The sequence below is a fragment of the Eschrichtius robustus genome, chromosome 13, assembly GCF_028021215.1.
Source record: "Eschrichtius robustus isolate mEscRob2 chromosome 13, mEscRob2.pri, whole genome shotgun sequence".
In the NCBI taxonomy this organism is placed as follows: Eukaryota; Metazoa; Chordata; class Mammalia; order Artiodactyla; family Eschrichtiidae; genus Eschrichtius; species Eschrichtius robustus.
The window spans coordinates 58119909-58144409 of NC_090836.1; the positions used below are offsets into that span (position 1 = coordinate 58119909).

At 36.9% G+C, this 24501-nt stretch overlaps 1 protein-coding gene across 4 annotated transcripts in view; it reads left to right on the forward strand.

The window, feature by feature from the left end:
• The first annotated feature begins 565 nt into the window (after positions 1 to 565).
• Positions 566 to 24501, forward strand: part of CPSF6 (cleavage and polyadenylation specific factor 6) — a 29136-nt gene continuing 5200 nt past the window's right edge. Inside the window, exons 1-10 of one of the 4 annotated variants that reach the window (XM_068561146.1) lie at positions 566 to 715; positions 8534 to 8743; positions 10368 to 10471; positions 14861 to 15006; positions 15916 to 16089; positions 16219 to 16329; positions 16791 to 17295; positions 19409 to 19524; positions 20018 to 20171; positions 22253 to 22445. In XM_068561146.1, the coding sequence (XP_068417247.1) occupies positions 656 to 715; positions 8534 to 8743; positions 10368 to 10471; positions 14861 to 15006; positions 15916 to 16089; positions 16219 to 16329; positions 16791 to 17295; positions 19409 to 19524; positions 20018 to 20171; positions 22253 to 22442 (1770 nt within the window). In that variant the 5' untranslated portion in view covers positions 566 to 655 and the 3' untranslated portion in view covers positions 22443 to 22445. The remainder of the gene's footprint in view (positions 716 to 8533; positions 8744 to 10367; positions 10472 to 14860; positions 15007 to 15915; positions 16090 to 16218; positions 16330 to 16790; positions 17296 to 19408; positions 19525 to 20017; positions 20172 to 22252; positions 22446 to 24501) is intronic. The other 3 variants (XM_068561147.1, XM_068561148.1, XM_068561149.1) reach the window with 3 other exon arrangements.

The window sequence follows — 24501 nt, forward strand, 5'->3', positions numbered from 1 at the left end:
ACAAATGAAGAGAGATGAAAGGTTGGGGGTGGGAGGTGGGACGCGGAGGAGATGAAAGAAGACGATGCTGATGATACAGATGGAAAGATAAACAGCATGCAAATGACACAAGTAGCATGCAAATAACTCAAGATAATCATCAACAGGTAACTAGCCTTTACAAGGCAAACGAAATTCTGCTGGTCTCTGAGGTGGCAGGGGTGAGACATCCTCTCTGGGCGCTCATAGAAAGCGGAGCTACACTTTGTATTTCATCGTGACATAAAACTTCCACCTCTCTAAAAGCCCTGGCTGTGAGAAATGTAAGTAAAACTGAGAAATGAAAATATCACAAAACGCTTGAGTCTGCCAGGGACAACGTGAAACCACAGTCTCTGGAAATGACTGGGACCACCCCCGCCCCGCCCCGCCCCGCCCCGCCCCCCAAGCCTAATCCAGACACACAAAAGAAACCGCTTGTGCCCTCCGAGGTGCAGTGTTTCTTCTCCGCCTGCGGAACGGGCGGCAGCTGAGCGTACGCACGCCCCCGGCCGCCCCCGCCTCGGCCCTCGGAAGTGACGCAGCGCGCCCCGCCCCCGCCGCTAGATCCGCTGCTGCTGCCGCGGCGGGCGGACTTGCAGGAGGTATCGGCGGCGGCGGCCGAGGCTGAGGGAAGATGGCGGACGGTGTGGACCACATAGACATTTACGCGGATGTGGGCGAAGAGTTCAACCAGGTACGTGAGGGCCCTGGGCCCACGCCGCCGAAGTAGGCGGTGCTGCGGCCGGGATGCGGACCCGGGGCCCACCGTGGGCCGCGAGCCGCCGCGGCTGCAGCCCGTGCGCCCTTGGCGCCTGTGGGCCGCGCCGCCCGACCCAGGCGCGGCGCCCCCCTCACCCCTCGTTCTACCGCGTCGTTTTGCGGGCGGCGGGCGCCGCCACCCGCCGCGGGTCCCCGAGCGCGGACGCGGGCCGCCGTGCAGCCGCCGCCGACCCCTCCCTCGCCGCTGCCTCGCTCCCCATTGTTGGCGGCGGCCGGCGGGCGCTTCCCGCCGTGTTAGGCCTGGGCGCAGGGGCGGCTTGTGCGCGGGGGGGAAGAATGGGCCGCCCCTGCGCCCCCTCCCCGGCCACCGGGGCGAGGAGAAAACCTGGCGGGGCGCGCGCCGGCCGCCGTCTCGCCCCCGGCCCTGCCTCTCGGGCTTCGATTCTTCCGGTCGCTCCATTTTGTCTCTGTCGGCGCACGGTCGCCTCATGGAAGGCTGCATTCACGGCCCTTTGTATCCCGCGCGCTCTGCTTCCTGCGCTCCCCTGCTCGTGTTTGCGACAGGTTTCGGCGTGGCGCCTTCTCCCTCCTCCCCTCAGACTCTGGGAAGGCGGCTTCGTGCCGGGCACGTTTGCAACAAGTCCTTTGACTTTCGGACCCATGGATCGTGTTTAAAAAGTCGGTGAGCTGCCTCCCTGCCTCGGTGTCCCAGGGCTTGTAGTGCCTTTGAGGCCCAGTCGTTCGTGCTTGGCCTTTGTGATGAAAATACCTGTGAAGATAGGTGGCCCGGGCGAAAAGGAAGACTTGGACGCCCGAGGGTTGGATGGAACAAAAAAGGCGGTAGCTCACCAAGAGATAAGAGGTGTGATGAAACAATCTCACCCGAAATTCACATGGTGTTAGTTTTAAAATAAAGGATTGTAGCTATGACCCGATTTCCGAAAGCAAAATGTTTACTGCCCTCCGAGGGGTTTTGAAAGGCTGGAGAAAGTGAGAATGCAAGGTTTTTCCGGTGTCTGACTGGCCACTGTAGCCTAGAAGGATTAGCTGCGGAGCTGTGATGTCTGATGTTGGGCATCCTTGCGAAAGATTGTTACTGGAGTAGTGAAGTTTAAGCTGTAAGTCTACTGCTTACATCTCTACTCGCTTTTATGTAGTAACACATTTAAAAAATCAGATTGTGCCTAATTGCAGTGCACCTAATCGCTTTATCTCTTATATTTTCCAGGTCCATATGAGAAGCTTAGTAAAATTCTGGTTAATGTGTTTTTGTGGGTTTTTCCCCCCTCCATTAAGGATCTTATTTGTGACTAGGGGCTAAAGATTTTTTTTAAATAGGGAAAGCTAGAAATCCTTTCTGGTTTTTTTGAGGGATGATTGTGCCCCTGGTTTAAATATTAGAAAAAAAAAATCCAATTAGCTTTAAATATTTCCTACTCCGTTAAAGACTGAATGTATTTAAACGTAACCCACTGTAATCAAACATTAAGTTTTAAAAATTTTTCTTCTTTTTGTTGTGCTTATATTTTGGATATGTGATGCCTGAGTTGTGTCAGTGACAGTTTAGAAAATTACCTTGAGTGCTAAACACAGTCAGATTCTAATCCTTTTTTAAGGTCAGTAGACAAAGACTTCTCAGAAATTTCTTTTCCTTTTATTTATCAAATGAGTGTAACATTCCATCGAAAAGAGGTCCGTATCTGGAAGTAAAGGAAGAGTTAAATGTTCAAGACAGTCTTCATTAGCTTTCTTACAAGAAAATATATTTGCTTTGTCTTTCTACCCACAATAAGGGAAGAATTGAGCTACAATTTTAGAAGTTGAGCTTTCTTCAGAACCTTTTAATGAAATATTTTTTAGGCTTTTGCCTATTTAATTTGGGATGGGCATTTCTCTAACCTGTATAGCTGGATGTAGTGATACTTGCTTATCCCTGTGCAGTAACTAGTGCTGACTGAGCAGGAGGTAAGAAGAGATTAAAATTCTGTGGCCCTGATGAGGAACTGCTTTATAGGGTTCTTTTAAAAATGTAACTTTTTGTTGATTTGTACATATAGTATTATGTTTCACACATAGTTGGATGATTTTTACTAGAAAGATATTTATACTTTTCAATCGGTTAATGGGATTAAATAGAGACTTTGTTTTTGTTATTATTTTGCATATCACTGGCCTTTGTAATCTTCTGCTTGCTGTGGTAATTCCTGTTCAAAATATGGCCACATAAAGATAGTTGGTGGTTTTTAAGGTTCATCCTTCATTTTTAATAATGTTACTATCATTGAAATATTTATCTGAAATTTTATCAGAATTAGAGGCAACTACAAAATTATTGTTGATTGTTTTATTTTGCACTCTTATTAGCTGGTGACATTACTTCTGCTGGTTGCTACAGTAAACTATGACTTTTTTTTTGGCTGTGTAGGGTCTTCGTTGCTGCACACAGGCTTCCTCTAGTTGCAGCGAGCGGTGACTTCTCTTGTTGCGGAGCACAGGCTCTAGAGCGCAGGCTCAGTAGTTGTGGCGCACGGGCTTAGTTGCTCCACGGCATGTGGGATCTTCCTGGACCAGGGCTCGATCCCATGTCCCCTGCACTGGCAGGAGGATTCTTAACCACTGCGCCAGCAGGGAAGTCCCAACTATGACTCTTTATTTTGTTGTAGTTGAGTAAAATGTTTTGCTAAGTATAACGGGTCTTGACTTTGGCTTCTAAACTGCTGTAAACATTTGAAAAAAATCTTTGTTCTTCAGTGTGAGCTGTAGTTTTAATTGCACAGTATGCTTTGAAATTCTTTGTAATTCATGTATTTTTAATTTTTTTAAATTTTAAATGGTCATACTTTTATGATGCTTTTTTTTCATGTGTGTTTTGGTAAAGAACAGTATAAACCTATTTCAAAATGTTAGATATTCAGCTGTCTTAGAAGAAACTTTAATTTGGAGATGGTGTGAGAAAAAGTTAGTGAAACTATAGAATAGTTCCTTTCTTCACCAGATGAATTAAGAATGGAGAATGAAATTGGAGAAGGGGAGAAGGCACAAGGGACTCAGCTATTCTTTATAGCTGTTCTTCTAGTTCTTAAGTTGAAGGTCTTTGCATGTAACCAACCAAATTGAGAACAGTTGCTCCAGTGGAAGAATTTGAACTTCCAAACCTATACCTTGGATTTGGAGTTGAGAAGAAAGTGGTTGGTTTCAGCCTCTATAGTGTGTATCAATTCAGTTTGAACTGGGATTTGTACTTGAAGGTAGTAGTTACTAGCCTAATATTTAATAATTATAGATTTTTATTTTGACCAAAACTAAATTAAAAAAATTTTTAACTCAATTGTTTAATATACATTTCTTGAGTATTTGTTATATGCCAACAAGGAAGGATACAAAGTTTAGATAGTCTGTCCTTAGAGTGCACTGTAGTGGGATTGAGAGACACATACATAAATATAACACTCTGACAGGTCATGTGTTATAGAAACTACTCCTTTATGTGTATCTTTATCTGTAGAATTTTTGTTGGCAGAGGAGAGGAAAGTCAGATTCTGTGAACTTCAGGAAAGCTTATACTGGGTGCGTCGAAATAGTGTGTATTTTGCTTGTTTGGGGAGCAAAAGCTCTTAATGTGGAATTTAGTTACTGATGTACCTGGTGGTAGGTCACTGATAGCAGTGCTCACTTAGTAATCTTGACTATCCAACTTTAAAATGAAAATGTATATAGGTAGTGGGAAAAAATTCATTTGGAAGCTAGAGACCTAGACATGCTTATAACTCTACTTGCCTTTATGAGTCGTTATAGTTTATATTTAGTTATTGTGTATCTACTATAGCCAATGTCTAGCTAATTTTGGAAAATAAGTTTATTAGGCAATGATAGTGAAATCTTATTTCTAATAAATTTATGTTGAATAGAGAACCCTCTAAGATAAGGCTTGTAAGGTGGAAACTGAGGTAGGTAGAGATTGATTCAGACACTTGGATAGAAATGTTTAGGGGAGCTGGAACTCTTCTTACTCAGTTTTGTTATTTATGAGTAGTTCATTCAGTTGCCCACTTTGTGGTTTATGTGGCATATTTTTAGTACAAAGTTGGCTTCCTTACCATTAGTTGAGCTTTTTACAGGGATTACAAACTAATTTTAATATCTACTTGAAACATAGACAAAATCAGAAAGTGAAGTATTTTCTAAAAAGATAAATATGTATTAGATTATCTGCTGTTGGATTTTATGTGCTGGTATATTATATTCTCTTCCATGGTATAGAGTACATTTTGTAAATGCAAAATAAAACCTTTCCCCCTGCTATATTTCTCTAAATGGAAATGACTATTAAATTTCTTTTTTTTCTTACTACGGGGACTTTGAACAAGTGGCCTTTGCTGTGCCATTAGTGTTAGTATCATATAATGCAGGAGTGGTATTAATACAATTTTAGGACCACCAAAAGCAGTCTTGGGCCTATCAGGGAGAGTGAAGATATAGTACAACTATACCGCAGTCATCCCTATAATGGTATACAGTATATCTGTGACATTAAAATTTTATGGGAGGTGATTAGGGAAAGTATGTCTAAAAAATAACTCTTTGGAGGCAGGGGTTAATGATAATGAAAAAAAGGTTGAGAAACACTGCTTTTAAAAGGAGCTAATTGAATTTTGGTTATTTTACTATCCATCTTAAGTGTTTTCTCTGACTCGGCAACAGCTACTCATATATCATGAGGAACATAATCTTGAAGTGTACAATCTTGAAAGGATACCTTGCCTTTAAAATGATTATAGTAATTAGAATGTAGGGAATGAAATAACTTAGTGGATTTTTTAACAAACCCTAAGAGCTGTTGCCTACTGGAATTTATATATAATGTACAGCTCTATTGGTGATTAGCTGCTATGAAAAGTAGATAGTTACAATTGGGCAGTATTTGGTATCTAAAATAATTAGAGGGGTAATGTTGATTATTTTTTGTTGTTGTTGTTTTTGAATGCCATTAAAATTTCCTAATGGTAATAATCGAAAAGACTACATAGTAGAACTTGACACTGTGGACTGTCTCTCTTTGACAAAGTTTGTCCAATAGACTTTCAGAGCTCACCTTCTTTATATGTGACCTGTGATATACATTTTCCATAATTTCAGAATGTGCATGTTTTCCCCCTTTTTAGAGTGGGAACAGAAAGTAGGATGTGTTCTGTGTGTGCATATATATATATTTTTTTTTCCTTAATCTGGAGGATAGGTGTGATATGCTAAAGCTGAAAAGGAAGATTACTGATACTACAGAAGAGTATGTGTTTTGAGTTGCATTTTAGTAATGGTGGCAAATGTATTCAGATTCATTAATATTTTTTCACCAAGTCCAAATGCATACCATTGGGGCTAGAAGTACAGGCTGTGGCCTTGGAACTGAGCGAAGCTAACTAGTCCACATGGAGATCAAACCCCAGGACCATGGTCTCAATTAGCATCATACTTCAACCAATTGGAAGCAGTCCAGCTACCAGACAAAATGGCTGATCCTAAATATTGGTAGACTCATATCAGTATGGAAAATTGGTTGGTGTCAACATAGGAATTCGTGGATGGACAAAAATAGTAAGTCATGGTGATTCACCAGGTTAGTGTAGCTGCAATTATGCTTGTAAATGATTGTCTACTTATGTGAACATTTTCCTAGATTTACAACTAATGAAAAATCATAATGTGTTAACCTGTTTCATGAAAGTGTAAATCTAAATACTTTTATTTTAGTGCTGCTATTAATAACCCTTGCATTCTCTTTTACTCTCCCTCAGACCATATAGTGTGATTATAGTCTCTGCTGAGGAGGATGGAAACACAACTGTTTTTGAATAATAGTAATAATAATTCTACTTGATGTACAGAACTGGATTGCCAAAGAGTCTAAAGTGCCCACTACCCCTTGCGGGAAGGTTTTTAGTATCTTAAGTGTGTGGAATCACTGCTGCAGCCATGCCACCCAAGGCTTCAGCTACACTGAAACTTCATAACAGAACTCACCCTTCTTTTTTCTAATTTTTGCTATCACTGCGATTTGATCATGTTGCTTGGTTTTTAAAAACTCAGTTCTCAAAGGTTATTTTGGTATTGTTGTACAAACAAAATTATGGCATTATTCAGTGACTTGTGGTCTTAGTTTCTGCCCATTGCTAATGATAGTTTTGTTCTCTGACTTACCTTGAGATTTTTGTTCCTTATTAAATGTTACAGACATTCAACCTGGTTAACAATGTTGTTATGTAGAGATTCTGTTACATAATCAGTAAATTGGATAACTTCGTTATGCAGGTTACCTGAAATGACTTTACAAATTTCAGGTCCCTTTGGCTATGTGTTATAAGTGGTATTTCCCCTTCTAGATTTTTCTCTTCTTTTTCTGTTTCTTTTTAAAAAAATCTTTTTCTGGCTCCCTTCTGAATAACAAAACAACAGCCATGTTCCCTTGGGGCCTATAATAAAAATATTTTGTTGATCTGTTCACAGTCATCACAAATACCTTCTCTGTGTCATTCTTTATCCATATAATAGTTAGTCCCTAAAACTATTAGCTTTTCCTTATGTGCCATTTGTATTCATCCTTAGTGAATTGTATTAATGGAGAGGATATGAGTTATGTCTGAACTCTTTAAGTTTATTGTTTTCTAAGTGTAATTGCCTCTCTTCTCTTATTATCTCAAATATTCTATCTCATAAGAATAAAATAGTTCACATCCATCTAGGTACTTAGCGGTGGAAAGGGAAGAAGATAAAAATAGAACTTTTCCTCTGATACTGGCTAGTCAAGCCTATGGCCCAGTAACTGTTACCAAAGGCAATTTAAATGGTGTTCAGTGTTCTGCCAGTACCTGCATTTCATTTTTCTTGTGCTTATTTACAGATTGAACCCTATTTTTCCATTTTTCTCCTGTTCACATATTTGCTTCTTTTTCGTTTACCTCTTACTTGCGTATCACTTGGGCATGTAAGTGGCATCTACTAGCATGGCTTTAATTCTGCTGGTGACAATGGCAAAGCTTTACTAGATCCTTGTTCGTATCCCTTTTCTCTTGGGTATGTAGATATCTTTTGCCAATTGACTAATATCTAAGAAGTCAGGTAAGCATTAACTCTTTGTTGACTGAGAATAATGAAACTATTAATAGATACTAATTTGGATAGTTTAACCTGTGTTTTATTTATTGTTTCTCTTTCTCCTGTTCATTTGTTGTGACATATGGAATCGTTTACATACCCACATTTCTTTATCCCTTTCCTATGGCTTAGCTCACTATGCTTTTCTAAAACTAATAGCTTTCACAGAGTTGGGAAGCAAGATACTGAATACCAAAGAAAACAGTAGTTGTATTTTTCTGTTAAATATTAAAGATTTGTAATGGCTCTGATTTTTGTGATATTTTTGTGTCAAAAAAAATTTTAAGCCCATCTATTTGTATTCATGTGTTGTTACTTTTAGAGTATTTTATTTCCATGGAAAGTTTTTTATTATTACTTTATTTTGTCTACATGTTATTCTATTCCTAGAGGAATGTTATTTCCTGTATTATAATAAATATCGGTGGGAAAATAGGATTGATTGTATAGAAATTCGCTTTATAGGCACTGTTCCAGAAGAATACGTCTGTGGCATAAAGTGAAAAGATTTGTACTGAGATCTTTGGCTGTTTCTATCTTCTACCACATGTTTAAAACAAAATAGTTGAATGAATTTGCATTCAAATCTGTTTAGTAGTAGTCTGACTATTGTATAATCTAGAGCATTATTTCTGTATCTCAGGAAGCTGAATATGGTGGGCATGATCAGATAGATTTGTATGATGATGTCATCTCTCCATCTGCAAATAATGGAGATGCCCCAGAAGATCGGGATTACATGGATACTCTCCCACCAACTGTTGGTGATGATGTGGGTAAAGGAGCAGCACCAAATGTTGTCTATACGTATACTGGAAAGAGAATTGCATTATATATTGGAAATCTAACATGGGTAAGTGACTTAACATATGAATTAAATCATAGGTGGTTGATTTCAAACTGTTCAGTAGTTGTTTTTCTCCAGTTTTATAAAGTAAGAATTTGAAGTTACTAGACTGGTTCTACATGCTTGCTTATGCAACGAGGAGGGAAATGAAATACAAGTACCTTTAAAATATCGTAAATTCCAAATCTTCTAGTTCTGAATTTTGTAGACATTCACCTTGTTTTGGTAGAGATTCCAGTTAATTATAGTTCGATTTTATCTTCAAATCAATTCTTTTTATTTTACTACTCCCAACACTTCAGCTATCCCAGTTTTATAAAGAAAAATGTTCACATAAAGTCTCAAACCGGGATTCAGAAGTGCAGGAGAGAAACACAGTACAACTCCTGGTTTTAAGAGTTTTCATTATCTAAATCATACTGCAGACATGTTGAGTTTCATTTGCACTCATAATTTGAAATCTGATTTATGGAAATGCTGCCATATACATTGTATTTTAATTTGGGTTACTTATGAGACTGTAGGATTATTATTGGTTGGGAGTTTCATTAGCTGGATGTTCAGTGTTATCTATTTTATTAGTATTAAATCTTAAATATTTACTAAAATAGTCCTATAGAATTTTTGCATCTCTACTTAGAAACATTTGTTACACATACTTGAAAATTTTTAAATTGTCTAGAAATCAAAACTTGTTACTGTTCCATTTCCTTAATAGCATTTCATTTTTAAATGTTTACATTTTTTAAAAACTAATTGATCTATCTCCCACTACCCAGTCTGAGGAAATTTTTTTTTTTTTTTAAGTTTTTTTGGGTTTTTTTGATGTGGACCATTTTTAAAGTCTTTATTGAATTTGTTACAATATTGCTTCTGCTTTATGTTTTGGTTTTTTGGCTACGAGGCATGTGGGATCTCAGTTCCCCGACCAGGGATCGAACCCACACCCCCCTGCATTGGAAGGCAAAGTCTTAACCACTGGACCACCAGGGAAGTCCCTGAGCAATTTTTATAATATTGGAGACAGTAACAATGTAGTTATGAAGAGTATGGTTGCTAAGTAAGCCTCTGAATCTTAGCTTTTACATATGTTAATTTTATAACCTTGGAAAAGGTTATAATTATCTCTATCCGATGTGTAAAATGGGAATGATATAGGACTTTTATGTTTTAAGAATTAAATACTTGATATAAAGTACATGTTAGGTGTTTTGTTTTGTTTTGTTTTTTTCCATCTTACATTGAAACAGAAGATGGAGTTTATTTCCCCAAATAACTTCCTTTAAGGAAAGGAAGTGACAAGTGAGGTTGGTTTTATTGAAAATTTAAAGTTGTAGCAGTTGAAAGCTGTAAGAGACCAAAAACTCATTAAGAGTTTAAAAAAAAAAAAATCTATGTTCTCTCTAAGGGTATGTACCTTCTAATTTCCAAAACGCTTATCAAGGGATAAAATTATGTCCTCAGGTGCTTTTGTGCTATTTAAAAATAGAAGGTTGACTGGCAGTAATTGTACTTAATTTGCACTGAGCATTTTCTCTTGTTTATCCTGAGTTTACCCTTAAAAAATAAATGGAAACAGTAAAAATCTTGGATATGTTTTGATGGTTAATGAGGGGGAAATATCTTGCAGTGGACAACAGATGAAGACTTAACTGAAGCAGTTCATTCTTTGGGAGTAAATGATATTTTGGAGATAAAATTTTTTGAAAATCGGGCAAATGGCCAGTCAAAGGGGTAAGAATTTTGTTTTAATTCTTTTTTTTCCCTAATGGAAGTTAGTAGCTAGTGGTTACAATTTTGGGGGTAACTTTCCTTGAAGTTAATGCTAACTACACATGTGTAGGATGTTTTATTTCTACATTGTCAGGAGGTTCTTGGACAAAGATTCATACTCATTTCATGTATCCTGTGATCTACCTCACTAAAACTAGTGGAGCTGGGAGTGTAGATAGATAAGGTCTCTTTTCCAATTTTCCTGAATTTTCTCCATCTATGGTTGAAATGATTTTTGAAATGACAGTTTGAAGAAGCATTGCTATCCCTGTAATTAAGGTATAGTGGAAGATGGGCAACTGAAGAATAATGTAACATGGATGTTTTGCTTTATTTTTTTAAACTATTAAACTACACAAATGAGGTAGGATCATTACGGGATCATTATAAAATACAGATGTCCAAACGTAAGAAAATAAAAAGCCACAATCCCACCATCCATAGATAATCGCTCTTGACATTTTAGTGAGTATACTTTCAGGTTTTTAAATTTTTACTGCAAAAACAATAGGATTACAGCTCACGTTTTTTAATGTATTTGATACACGGAGTAAAACGAATATTTAACAATAAACATGTATCTTCCCTAATGTATTAGTTCTTTCCATCATACCTTGTATGCTACTGTAATTTATTTTACCATTCTTATTTTTGGTTATTTGGGTTTCCAGTTTTTGCCTATTATAAATAATGTTGTGGCAGGCTTCATTTTATATAAATCTTTAGGTGCAGATTTTGGACTTTTTAAAAGGTAATTTGCTGGATGCAGAATGATAAAGTAAAAAATATGCTTAATGTACTTATTTTATATTGTTTAATGTGCCAGTTTTCAATAACTAGGAATATTTTCAAAATACGTACAGAGTCTGGCTGCTTTTCATGAACTTCACTTCTACTACCTCATCCGAGCCACTGTTATCTCTTACTTGAACTTCTGCAGTAGCCTCCTACGTGGTGTTCCTGCCTTCACTCTGATTCTCTACAGTCTATATACATGACACTAGCAGAAGTTGAAAAAAAGTGACATCAATATTTGCCTGCTCAGAATCTTCTAAATGGTTATCTATTTTATTCAGAGTAAAACCCAGAATCTTCACTGTGGCCTACAAGGCACTAAGACCGGTTTCCCCACTACCTCTCTGACCTCATCTCTTACTACTCTTTACCTTCTCTATGCTGCTTCAGCCACATTAGTCTCTGATGTTCCTCAAACACATTGCTACTTAAGACCTTTACACTATTTCTTCTTTTTGGTTTATTTTTTTCCAAAATGTCCACATTTGGGATCTTTCACTTCATTCAGGGTTTTGCTTGAGTTCCCTTCCCTGGCCACCCTGTGCAAGACCTTCTGCTCCCATCACTGTTTCCTTTTTTTAGTTTTTCTTATGGTGTATTTTACTCATTTATTGTCTTGTCTCCTACTAGGTTTAGATTGTAAGCTCCATAAGAACTTTGCTCACTGTTGTATCCCTAACCCTAGAATGGTGCCTGGGATATAGGAGGTGGTGCTCAATAAATGTTTGTTAAATTAGTGAATTAATTAAATTATTTCTAAATGTTGTGAGCCAAGATAATCTTGAATCAAACAGCAGACTTTGTTGACCAAGGATCTAGTTTTTTAAAAAATATTTATTTATTTTGGCTGTGCTGGGTCTTAGTTGTGGCATGCGGGATCTTCGTTGTAGCATGCGGACTCAGTTGCGGTAGGCAGGCTTCTTAGTTGCGGCGTGCGTGTGGGATCTAGTTCCCCCACTAGGGATTGAACCCGAGCCCCCTGCATTGGGAGCACGGAGTCTTAGTGGGCCACCGGGGAAGTCCCAAAGGACCATTTTGAATACCAGAGAGAAAAGGCTCCTAAGAGTCCTTCTGAGAATAGTTTAGAATATCATATAACTGTGAATTGACACTCGTTCATTTTTTTTTCTATTTTAAATTTATTTTTCCTAGTGAGATATAATTCACATACTATAAAATTCATCATTTTAAAGTCTTCAAATCAGTGGTTTTTAGTTTATTTATAAAGTTATACAACCATTACCACTGTGTAATTCCAGAATATTTAATCACCCCCAAAAGAAATCCCATATGCATTAGCAATCTGTCTCTGTGGATTTGCCTATTCTGAAATGGTATCATAAAGAATGTGGTCCCATGTGACTAGCATCTTACACTTAGCATAATATTTTCAGGGGTCATCATGTTGTAGCATGTGTCAGTACTTAATTTCTTTTTATAGCTAAATAATATTCCACCATGTGGATACACCACATTTTAAAAATCCCATCCATCATTTGGTGGACATTTGGGTTGTTTCCATTTTTGCTATTATGAATAAGACCCCTATGAATATTCATATACCAGTTTTTGCATGAGCATATATTTTCTTTTTTTTTTTAAGGAAATTGTTTCTTTCATCTAAATAGGTTACACTGTTATTGTATCTTCTACCACTGCTACTACTCGATTAAATAGCTTGAATTTGGGGCAGTTTTATAAAATGTTAATTTTGAAAAATAATTTTGTATTTTTAAACACTAGATAGATTCTCATAAGCAAAGTGAGCTACTCATACTGTGAGAAGCACATGGAGATGAGATCTGACTGGAAACTGTGTACTAAGCATCCCATTTCTTCTTCATTCTAAGGTGCAAATTCTCTGAGAGCCAACAATAGGTTAAATTGCACTATTAACTTTTTTTGTCTTGTTTGGGGGGAAGTTTATTATTGGTCCAACACATTATACCTGATTTATGTATGTTAATTGTGTAAACAGGGAACTCTGTAATAATACTGATAAAAAATAAACAGCATCAGCATAGCATGTGAAAAAAAAGATAGGTTACACTGTAGTCCCCATATGATTTGGCACTGTTCCAGAACCATCCTTTCATATAGACAGACAAATATTTAGTGAAAGAAGTTAAATTTATAAATATTTATAAAAATTTCCATTTTTGTTCTTATGAATAATGCCCCTGTGAATATTCATGTACCAATTTGTGTGAACATATATTTTTAATTCTGTTAGGTACACGTATACACTAGATTTATTTTTCTGCCATGAGGCTTGCAGGATCTCAGTTCTCCAACCAGGGATCGAACCTGGGCCATGGTAATGAAAGCGCCAAGTCCTAACCACTAGACAGACCACCAGGGAACTCCCAGGAGAGAAGATTTATTGGATTGTATTTTTAACTCTGTATTTAACCTTTTAAGGAGCTGCCGGGATATTTGTCAAAGTGGCTGCACCACTTTACATTTCCCTTCAAACAGTGTATGTGGGTTCTAGTTTTCTCCACATCCTCACCAGCACTTGTTAATTGTCTTTTTGGTTAGTGAATGTGAAATGGTATCATTGTGGTTTTAATTTACATTTCCCTGTTGGCTAATGATATTGAGCATCTTTTCATAGTGACATTATTCATAATAATGAAAAAAGTGGAAACAACCCAAATGTCTTATCGATTTTTGGAAAATGTGGTATATCCATATAATGAAATATTCAGCCATGAAAAGGAATTAAGCACTGACACATGCTACAACATGCATAAACCTTGAAAACATTATGCTAAGTGGAAGAGGCCAATCACAAAGGACCACATACTGTATAATTCCATTTATATGAAGTGTCCAGAATAGGCAAATCTGTAGGGACAGAATGTGGATTAGTGATTCATTAGGGTTGGAGGATGGGAAGAAATGGAGTGACAGCTAACAGTTATGGGGGGTTTTTTGAGTGATGAAAATTGTTCTTAAAATTGATTGTGGTGATGTTTGTAAAATTCTGAATATGCTAAAAAAAAAGAAACCACTGGGGCTTCCCTGGTGACGCAGTGGTTGAGAGTGCCTGCTAATGCAGGGGACACGGGTTCAAGCCCTGGTCTGGGAAGATCCCACATGCCGCGGAGCAACTAGGCCCATGAGCCACAACTACTGAGCCTGCGCGTCTGGAGCCTGTGCTCCGCAACAAGAGAGGCCGCGATGGTGAGGGGCCCGCGCACCGCGATGAAGAGTGGCCCCCGCTTGCCGCAACTAGAGAAAGCCCTAGCACAGAAACGAAGACCCAACATAGCAATCAATCAATCAGTCAATCTTTAAAAAAAAAAAAAAGCCTTTATTAAAAAAAAAAAAAAAGAAACCACTGAATTCTATACACTTTAAGTGAGTAGGTAGTATGATGTGTTGTTATAAAAAAAAAGTTAAAGATCAAAGTGTGAGCTTTGTATATTTCTAAGAAATATTTTCCATTTTCTTAGGTAAAATTAAATTCAGACCATTTCCTTTTTAATAAGAGTAGTAACAGTTAATCCCTCCTCACTTTCTACCCACACCCCTTTAAACATCTTTTAGGTTTGCCCTTGTTGGTGTTGGATCTGAAGCATCCTCAAAAAAGTTAATGGATCTGTTGCCTAAAAGAGAACTTCATGGTCAGAATCCTGTTGTAACTCCATGCAATAAACAGTTCCTGAGTCAATTTGAAATGCAGTCCAGGAAAAGTAAGCAACCCCTCAAAGGCTTTTATTAAAAGTTGTACATTTTAACTAATCTTGCTAGCATTTGTTAGATGTTATATTGGAGAAGTCATCTTAATATTTATATTTAGTATTTAGTTCATTGTAGAATCCATTTTAGAAAGTCCATGCTTTGAATTTGATTTAAATTACCGATTATGACTGGTCCCATGTACTGGGAACCTACTCCCGTTTTTCTCTAGATGTCACAGACCCAGCATTATACAACAGTGTGCAAGTTCTATAGCCCTGCCATTCTTGTCCTGTCATTCCCATCGTAAAGAAAGGAAGAAACTACATTCTAATCCTTAGATTGAAGGAAAGTTATGTGGATGTCTATTATGGTGGGGGAGGAACCATTGATAATCAGAAAGTATTTGTTGATTTTCCGCTTAGCACCAAGACCTTTCACCACTTGGTAAAGTGGCTATAGAGAAGATTTGCCATATACACTTACAAATGTTATCACTTAAAGAGGTAAATGGATGATCAGGCAATTAACAGAAATTCAAGTGGTTGTTTTAATGTTCTAGCACTTAAAACTCAACTGACAAATGTTACAAAATTTAAATGATTTATACTTACTGACATTTAGATTTCTGTTGGAGAATTTTGGTCTTGGCAGCTGCAGAGTACTGGTTTTTTGAAAGTAACTCATGTTTGCTTATTGGAAATACATTTAAGCCTGGATCTTTTGAGGCTTCAAAAGAACTTAAATAGATATGAATGTTTTCCTAAACCGGTACTTCTCATGTAGTTTGGACAGGCCCAAGGCATCTGCAAGTTAGTATATAGTGTAAATGAACTTTGAAATAGAGTTGTTTCAATATCTAACAGTGGTTATGGATCAGCTATTTTAATAAATGCTATTTATGAGTATTTGGATATTTGCAGCTACACAGTCAGGACAAATGTCTGGGGAAGGTAAAGCTGGTCCTCCGGGAGGCAGTTCACGTGCAGCCTTTCCACAAGGTGGTAGAGGACGGGCCCGTTTTCCAGGGGCTGTTCCTGGTGGGGACAGATTTCCTGGGCCAGCAGGACCAGGAGGGCCACCTCCACCTTTTCCAGGTAAAATTTTTCTTAAATTACCATGGATAAAATGTGTCTACCTAATACCTCTTTTCCTTTTCTCTCTTTTTCAAGTAATGCATTATTAATGTGACTTACTCTCCTTGTTATACTATTTTTGGAATCCAGGAAATTTGATCAAGCATCTTGTTAAAGGAACTCGGCCTTTGTTCCTGGAAACTAGGATTCCATGGCATATGGGGCACAGCATAGAGGAAATACCCATTTTTGGCCTAAAAGGTCTTTATTTTTCTCCAAACTTGCTTGACTTATATATAGAATATTTACATCCGTCTTATTTTCTTACCTCTTAAAAAATCCTTTCAAGACCATTTTTCCTTGTTTCACTTTCTAGCTTGGCATCAGAGTAGACTATAAGGTGGGTGATTTCACTGTAAGAAGTGTGTGTACGCTGAAAGATGGAAACTATCTCTAAGCAATGTAATCTATTAAAGTTTTTGTTTCAGTAATTTTTCTTAAGCATAAATTGAGCTAGTTAAATGTGTAAGGATAAACTTCACCTTTGTAACTGTTAGTGTAGCATTTACCATATGGGTTTCATTTAAAGAGAAAGAGTCTTGGTCTATGAGTTACGCTTTAAAGTATAATTTTGGCGTGAAGATTAAACTACCTTATTGAAGTGGTTTTTTTTTTTTTTTTTTTTTTTTCCTCTCTCTCTCTCTCTCCCCTTTATTCTGTAGCTGGACAGACTCCACCACGTCCACCCTTAGGTCCTCCAGGACCACCCGGTCCACCAGGTCCTCCACCTCCTGGTCAGGTTCTGCCTCCTCCTTTAGCTGGGCCTCCTAATCGAGGAGATCGCCCTCCACCACCAGTTCTTTTTCCTGGACAACCTTTTGGGCAGCCTCCATTGGGTCCGCTTCCTCCTGGTCCTCCACCTCCAGTTCCAGGCTACGGCCCCCCTCCTGGTCCACCACCTCCACAACAAGGACCACCTCCACCTCCAGGCCCCTTTCCACCTCGCCCACCTGGCCCTCTTGGGCCACCCCTTACACTCGCTCCTCCGCCGCATCTTCCTGGACCACCTCCAGGTGCCCCACCACCAGCTCCACATGTGAACCCCGCTTTCTTTCCTCCACCAACTAACAGCGGCATGCCTACATCAGATAGCCGGGGTCCACCACCAACGGACCCATATGGCCGGCCTCCACCATATGATAGGGGTGACTATGGGCCTCCTGGAAGGTAAGTTAGTATGTATCTATAAAAGTAGACTTGGTGTATTTGATCTGCAAAAGGTATTTTTCTCTGTCAGTGAAGTTTTTAAAAAATCATGACTTTTCCCCAGGTACATAATTTTTTGTATTGTTTTCTCTTAGAAGAAGCAGTGTGATATGGTGAAAAACATACTGAACGGGGTTGGGAATAATCCAGCTCTGCCACTTATACAGCCATGTGATTTTAGGGCAAGTCACTTTGTTTTCATCATTTTTAAGTTAAAAGAGGTTAATAAAGATAATTGAAGCTAGCAAGTGGGATCCTTAAGCTATTTTTAAGGTTTTAAAGTCAATCTCATTTACCATTGATGACACTACATAGAATGTTAAAGTTTCTTCATTGGTTTAGGAATTAGGTCAGTTTATTAGATAGGTACTATTGATTATTTCATGCTTATCAGGAGTCCTGAGTAGCAGAATTACTAACTTTTAATTAAAATGGGAACATTAAATAATTTACACGCATATTTGGGTAGACAAAGACTTATAAAACACAGACTTTATGGAAATTAAAATGGTTAATGTCAATCCTTAGAAAAAAGCTGCATGGAAATCACGGTGGAACTAAGTGATCCCTAAGCCCCCTTTCAAAGTACTTTTAAAGCTATCCATACTCAAATCATAATCTGGAGATTAATCTCTAAGAACTACTTGAATTTGCCCCGTTTAGTTTCTTTTGAGTTTATCATTTGATTTTATATTCTTTAACTATCACTGTTGAATGACTTTGTATTTCGGTTTGTCTGACAGTGTTCTGCAGGGATGGATTTGAGCATCTGCCTAATTCCATACAGTTGCACAGGGCCAGGGAAATAAATTTGATGTTGTAAACAAAGTCTCCTGACAGTTATTTATCCATAGAGGTTGTGTCTTTATGTGACTGCCAAAATTGCTTCGTTTTCTTTTGAAAAACGTTATAACTAGGAAGCTAGCACAACTTTTCTCCTGTTCAGCTTAATTCCAGTGAGCAACTACCTATTAAGTGTCCACTCGTGTATAGGGGCGGGTTAGGTGGCTTGGTTTGACAGTTTAAAATTTGAATCATGTCCTTTTTCTAACATAATAGAATTTCTATAGTGCCAGTTTTTCTAAAAATACATTTGTGTATATGTTTTTGGTTATTATTGAGTAATTTTTAATTGAAAATTGGAGAAAACTGATTATCTTGCGTGGGTTTTTTTTTTTTTTTTTTTAGGGGATCAGATGGGTATGAGTCACAGAAATTAATTGAAATCATACATGGATTTTGAACAACTTGTGATTTGGTTGGGCTGTTTATAAAGTTTTGGGAATAACGGTAATACCTTATGAACATGAAGAAGGTTATATTAGCTGTTTCCTCATTTCATTGGAATGAACTGCTACTGCTTGCCTCAATTCAACATCCTACCTAGTAACTAATAACTAAGATGGCAAAAAGTTTACCTTTTCCTATACTACACATGTAGTCACAATTTTTAAAGTTGTCCAGCAGCTTTAGAAAATCTTGGGATTTTACTGGTTTTTTCCAACAAATATTTACAGGTACTGAGTGCCTTTTATTTGCCAGATAGCCTTCTAGGGATTCAGTGGCAAACAAGATAAGTCTAAAATCTTCTCCCTCCTGAAATTTTATTAGTCCAACAGACATTTATTATCCTCCTCTTGTGAATTGGGCCTTGCGCCTAGAGGATCCAAATATAAATGAAACCAAATTCCATCCCTTGATTGTGTAGGGTTGTATTTTTTGCAGTCAGGATTTTTTGTTTAGATATACATACGTGTCGGGGGGACATCAGAACAATTTATTATATCTGTTTTTGTATGACTCTGAAAAATAGTATATTATAGTTACATAAATACGTAATTTCTGGCCTCCAGAAAGATGAGGTTTCTAAGTTGCTACTTTATTTCAGCTGAAAGATAAGGGTATTTTGCTTAGACCTTCTCTCTTTGTAGGAAAAAGATCACATTTCAATCTGAAAAAGTAACTATTAGCTCTAAGGCACTTGTCAAAAGCAATTATTTGAATTGCTTTACACTATTGTGACTAATTTAGAAAATCTTTTGAATATGATTTAAGGTTTATTTCGATTTTACAGGGAAATGGATACTGCAAGAACACCCTTGAGTGAAGCTGAGTTTGAAGAAATCATGAATAGAAACAGGGCAATCTCAAGCAGTGCTATTTCAAGAGCTGTGTCTGATGCCAGTGCTGGTTTGTATATTTCTTTCTGTATTAACATTTCTTACTTATGTTATTAGGAATGACCTAAAAAGTACAGTCTTGAAGATGGGTCATCTACATGTAGTGGTTATTTTTATATTTCCAAATCATTACCTATACTTTATTTAAAAGGCATTGAAGGGAACTGCATGTCACAGTGTAGTGGAAAAACCCCTAATTTAAAAATTTTAGGTGTAAATTTAAATATTAGCCCTGACATTTAATGGCTCAGGGACCTTAAGGCAGCTCATTTATTCTCATATTTACTAAATGATTGTGTTTCACACAGCTGTAATAGTAACAAATGGTGTTAACTTCATGTACATTAAAGCCTTTCAGAATGGTGAAACTCTGAAAAAAATTAAGACATCTTCTGTAGTGATTTTAAAGTGCATTCCTTTTGTAAAATGGTTGCCCCAAATGGTTTGGTGGTATTTTGAAAACAAAATTTATTTGACTTTGGCCCATCTCCTTCCACTCACAGGTGATTATGGGAGTGCTATTGAGACATTGGTAACTGCAATTTCTTTAATTAAACAATCCAAAGTATCTGCTGATGATCGTTGCAAAGTTCTTATTAGCTCTTTGCAAGATTGCCTTCATGGAATTGAATCCAAGTCTTACGGTTCTGGATCAAGGTAAAACTTTCCTGTCTCATGTCTATTTAAAACTGCTGCTTTGCAAATAGAAAAAATACTGTGTTTGGGACTTTATAGGACTTTGATTTTACTTATTACTGTTTACTTAGCAGCTAGTGTGATTTTGTTGTTGTTTTTGTTTAATCCCTAAATCAAATGTTAGGTGTTTGCTTGCTTAAAACCCTTCAATGGCTTTCAGTTATTCTTAGAATAAGACTGTAAATATTGAAGTGCTGTGTGATATAGTTCTGCGTATCTTTTCAGCCTCACTGTGGACCTCTCCTCTGGCTCACTGTTCTCTAGCCACATTGGTCTCCCTTCTCTTCTTCTTGACACATCAAGCATTTGCCCACCTCTCTGTTTTTGTACTTGGTATTTCTGCCCACCTTGCTGTTTTTGTACTTGGTATTTCTTCTGCTGGGAGTCCTTTTCCCTGGCTCTAATAGCTGGCTCCTTATCCTTCATGCCTCAACTCAATCTAACTTGCTAAGAGGGGTCTTCTCCCAGGTTATTCTGTCATGTTCATTCTGTTTATTTCTTTCATAATACTTACTATAGTCTATTCTTATTTATTACTAATGCACGTTTTTTTTCACTAGAACACATCGAAAGATGGAAAGGACCTTACCTGTCTTGTTCACTACAATATTTGTAATGATCAAACAGTGCTTGGTACAGAATGGGTGCTAAATAAATATTTCTTGAACAAAGGAGTTAATGAATAATCTGTTTCTTAGTATTTTTATTTTAATTAGGCAGTTCCTTTTTTTTGGCATTACTGCTGACCTTGAAATTTTACATATTTTCAAAAGGTAGATCTTTAACCTTGACATGATACTTTTAGGTCTTTAGTGTACTTTATCTAGTGGTAGAGTTGTCTTCATTAAGTTAGGAAAAGAGAGTTTGTCTTTGTCATAGTCCCCAGCTTTATAATTATTACCTTTTTGACCCAGTATAAAGATGTTTGGATCTGAACACATTTGTCATACCTAAAGACCGTATCTTATATAGTCTTCTTTTAACTATTTAAGTCCAGAATAATAACTTCTACTTTGATCACAGGCTTAGCACTTAATAATGTTTGCTAAGTTGAGCTGTCTGGTGCAGAAATACAAAATAGAGATTAAACTAATAGCCAGTTGTTATTTCCTTGTTGTGAATTTCAGAATTTAGAATAGTAGGATTTCTAAGATACATACTTTGGTTAAAGTACCTGTTTTTTGTTGTTGTTTTTAAAGGCAGTTCATGAAACATTTCTCTTTATTAAATAAAAATGAGAAGAGTATCTCAGTCTTTTCTAGTGGTCATGTTTACTAAGTTTCTTCTCTGCTTCCCACCATGCCCCTCAGCACCACCACCCCCCAAGCATACCTATGTATATATTTCATTAGAAAGTTTCTTAGTGGGGTAACACTCATGATGAACCATATTTTGGCTAGTTTTAAATGTAAAATTGATATTTATACATAGGTTTAGGTAACCTGTATTAATGGGTGGTAGTTTTATGTATTTAAGTCTCATTATATATGGAGTGATTTCATGAATTTTATGTCTAAAAAACTACCTTCTATATGTTCTTTAGCTTGAAACACAAGTCCTTTGAAATTTTCTCTCCTTTACCTTTCTGCTTTTCATTCAGTAAATACTGCATGTCTGTTTTAGGCTGCTAGTTATAATAGATGTAATAGACGATATGGTGTTATTGCCATGGTGTGTCTGGTTCCCAATTTTTATTTATTTATTTGGCTGCGCCGGGTCTTAGTTGCGGCACATGCAATTTTTAGTTGTGGCATTCGGGATCTAGTTCCCTGACCAGGGATCGAACCCAGGACCCCCCTGTATTGGGAGCGAGGAGTCTTAACCGCTGGACCACCAGGGAAGTCCCGGGTGAATGTTTTTAAAAATGGGATTTCTAGTTCATGGTTGTATGTGAGTAAATCATTATTGGCAGTTCAGGATATTTTAGTTTAAATTAGACTTATAAGTTATTTTTTGCCTTAGGTATTTTTAAACACCAAAATATTGAATATCTTTTTAAGCTATCTAATTATGGAGAGCATTAATCCAGTAATTTCTTTTAGAAGACGTGAACGATCAAGAGAAAGGGATCATAGTAGATCACGAGAAAAGAGTCGGCGTCATAAATCCCGCAGTAGAGATCGTCATGATGATTATTACAGAGAGAGAAGCAGAGAACGAGAGAGACACCGGGACCGGGACCGGGACCGTGATCGAGAGCGCGACCGAGAGCGCGAGTATCGTCATCGTTAGAAGGTGGGTATTCCTTGTTCCTGTTGTATTTAACATGTGTATTATTAATAGTAATTATAACTCCGAGGCTGTTGTTTATACAGTATATACCCACATTTTACATGGTTCAACTACTTGTTCTGAATTTAATCTTCTGGAAACATCTGAGATAAATGACAGGTGAGTAATAACAGGTAAACATTTTGACCTCTTATCCTTGAATATTGTGTTGCTTGCTTGAGTTACAGCTTTTAGGTTTCAGGTTAATGGTCCTAAGAAATAATCAAGAGGACTCATTGTCTACTTCTAAAAATCTAAAAATTGGAATTCTCTTAATCACATACATAGTTTGCATGTGATTTAAAATATAAAATATAGGGAGTTAATTCATACTATATATAATATGCTTGGACTTTAAAAAATAAAGTTTCTCTCCTGAACTAACTTTATTTATCCCTAAAAATTTTAAAGAAAATCTGACAGTGAAATAGTTTATAATACAGGAAGAATATAGGAGGGTGGTTTCTCAGCATTGAGAAAAACTTTTTTTTTTTTTTTTTAGAAAAGACACTTTTCCTGCCATCTGGGTTTTGTTTTTAAAAGAAAAGAAACAGTATTCTTTAATTTGCAAAGAAGATAAGAAAGTTACTCAATTAAAATGGATTCAGGGTATTCCATATAGAGAATTTTAAATTGTATCAAATCATACATCCCAGGTTAGAATAACCTTGAAATAATTTTCTTTGATGTTTCATTCATAAACCATAATCATTGTCTTTTATTTCTGTATTTTAAAACTATTGTGTACATTTTTCATAAAGCGGGAAGAGTTGTCTGTTTATACTTCATTTTCACGTGTAATTTTATTTTTATATTTGTGAACAGCGTTTATTCATGTGAAAAGTGGGGAGAGGGCACTATAAGGCTTGTGCATGTGACACAAAGGTTATTCTGTAAACAGATTTTTTTTTTCTTCATATGTTGGTGGCATATCCAAAATAAATTAGGCTAAAACAAACCCCTTATTGGTAATTACTCTTTACATGATTATTTTCCATAAATAAAATTGGGAAATATTGAAAATTCAGTTATGGTAATTGTTAGTATTTAAATTGTTATGGGCAAAATCAAAGGCTTGTATGTAATTCTGTGACAAAATAACAGTTTCTTTAAAGTAGATATATTTTAGCAAACAAGATCCTTTTTAAGTAATATTACTTAGAAAATAAGCATGTAAGTCTTGTTTTTATGGTACACAAATAACCTATTACATTATTTACAGTTTTAAGGGCTTTTTGAAGTAAAAAGGCAAGTTTTAATACTTTTCCTTGCATTTTGAATATGCATCTTGAATATATATCAAAACCTTAATTTTAAAATAGTTCTCCATGTACTGTATTATAGAACTTAATATAAATAATTCTCAAACATTATTTTAATATGAGGCAAAACTTTTTATTTTTAAAACTAAGCTTATTGAAATTGATACTGTTTTTGGATGTAAGAACTGAATGTTGTATCATGTAAGACTAAATACTAAATTTTAAAGATGTAGCCCTCCGCCTCTCCCACTCCCGCCCACCCCACCCCCCAGTTGAATAGATCTGATCCCATCTTATGAAAAAAGTCTGTGTCCATCAGTGCTTAAGGTGAATTGTGGCCAACTTAGGGAAATGCTTAACGTATATCAGCCATTTCATTTAAAGTAAGATACAGGTCCTTCAAGTTATATTTTTATTTAGACTTTGTCAGTTATCAGCAAGCTTCTAGTTACTGAAGTCATGATAATGGAACTTGCATACATTTTCAGTCATCTCCAAGATTGGATATGCCCATCAAGGGCATTCTGAACCAGTTTATACCCAAAGTTAATTAACAAGTCTTCTTAACGGTTTTAGCTTAGTTAAGTAAACTTCTGAAAGGTCCATTGTTAATTTTAAATACTTTGAATTAACATTACATTCCGGTAATGGGTACACCTAACTATATCATGGTTTGAGTTTCATTACATTCAGACATTAACTATGAATTCCTAACTTGCAAACTATTGTTGACATTTTTTCTTAATCACTGATGTGTA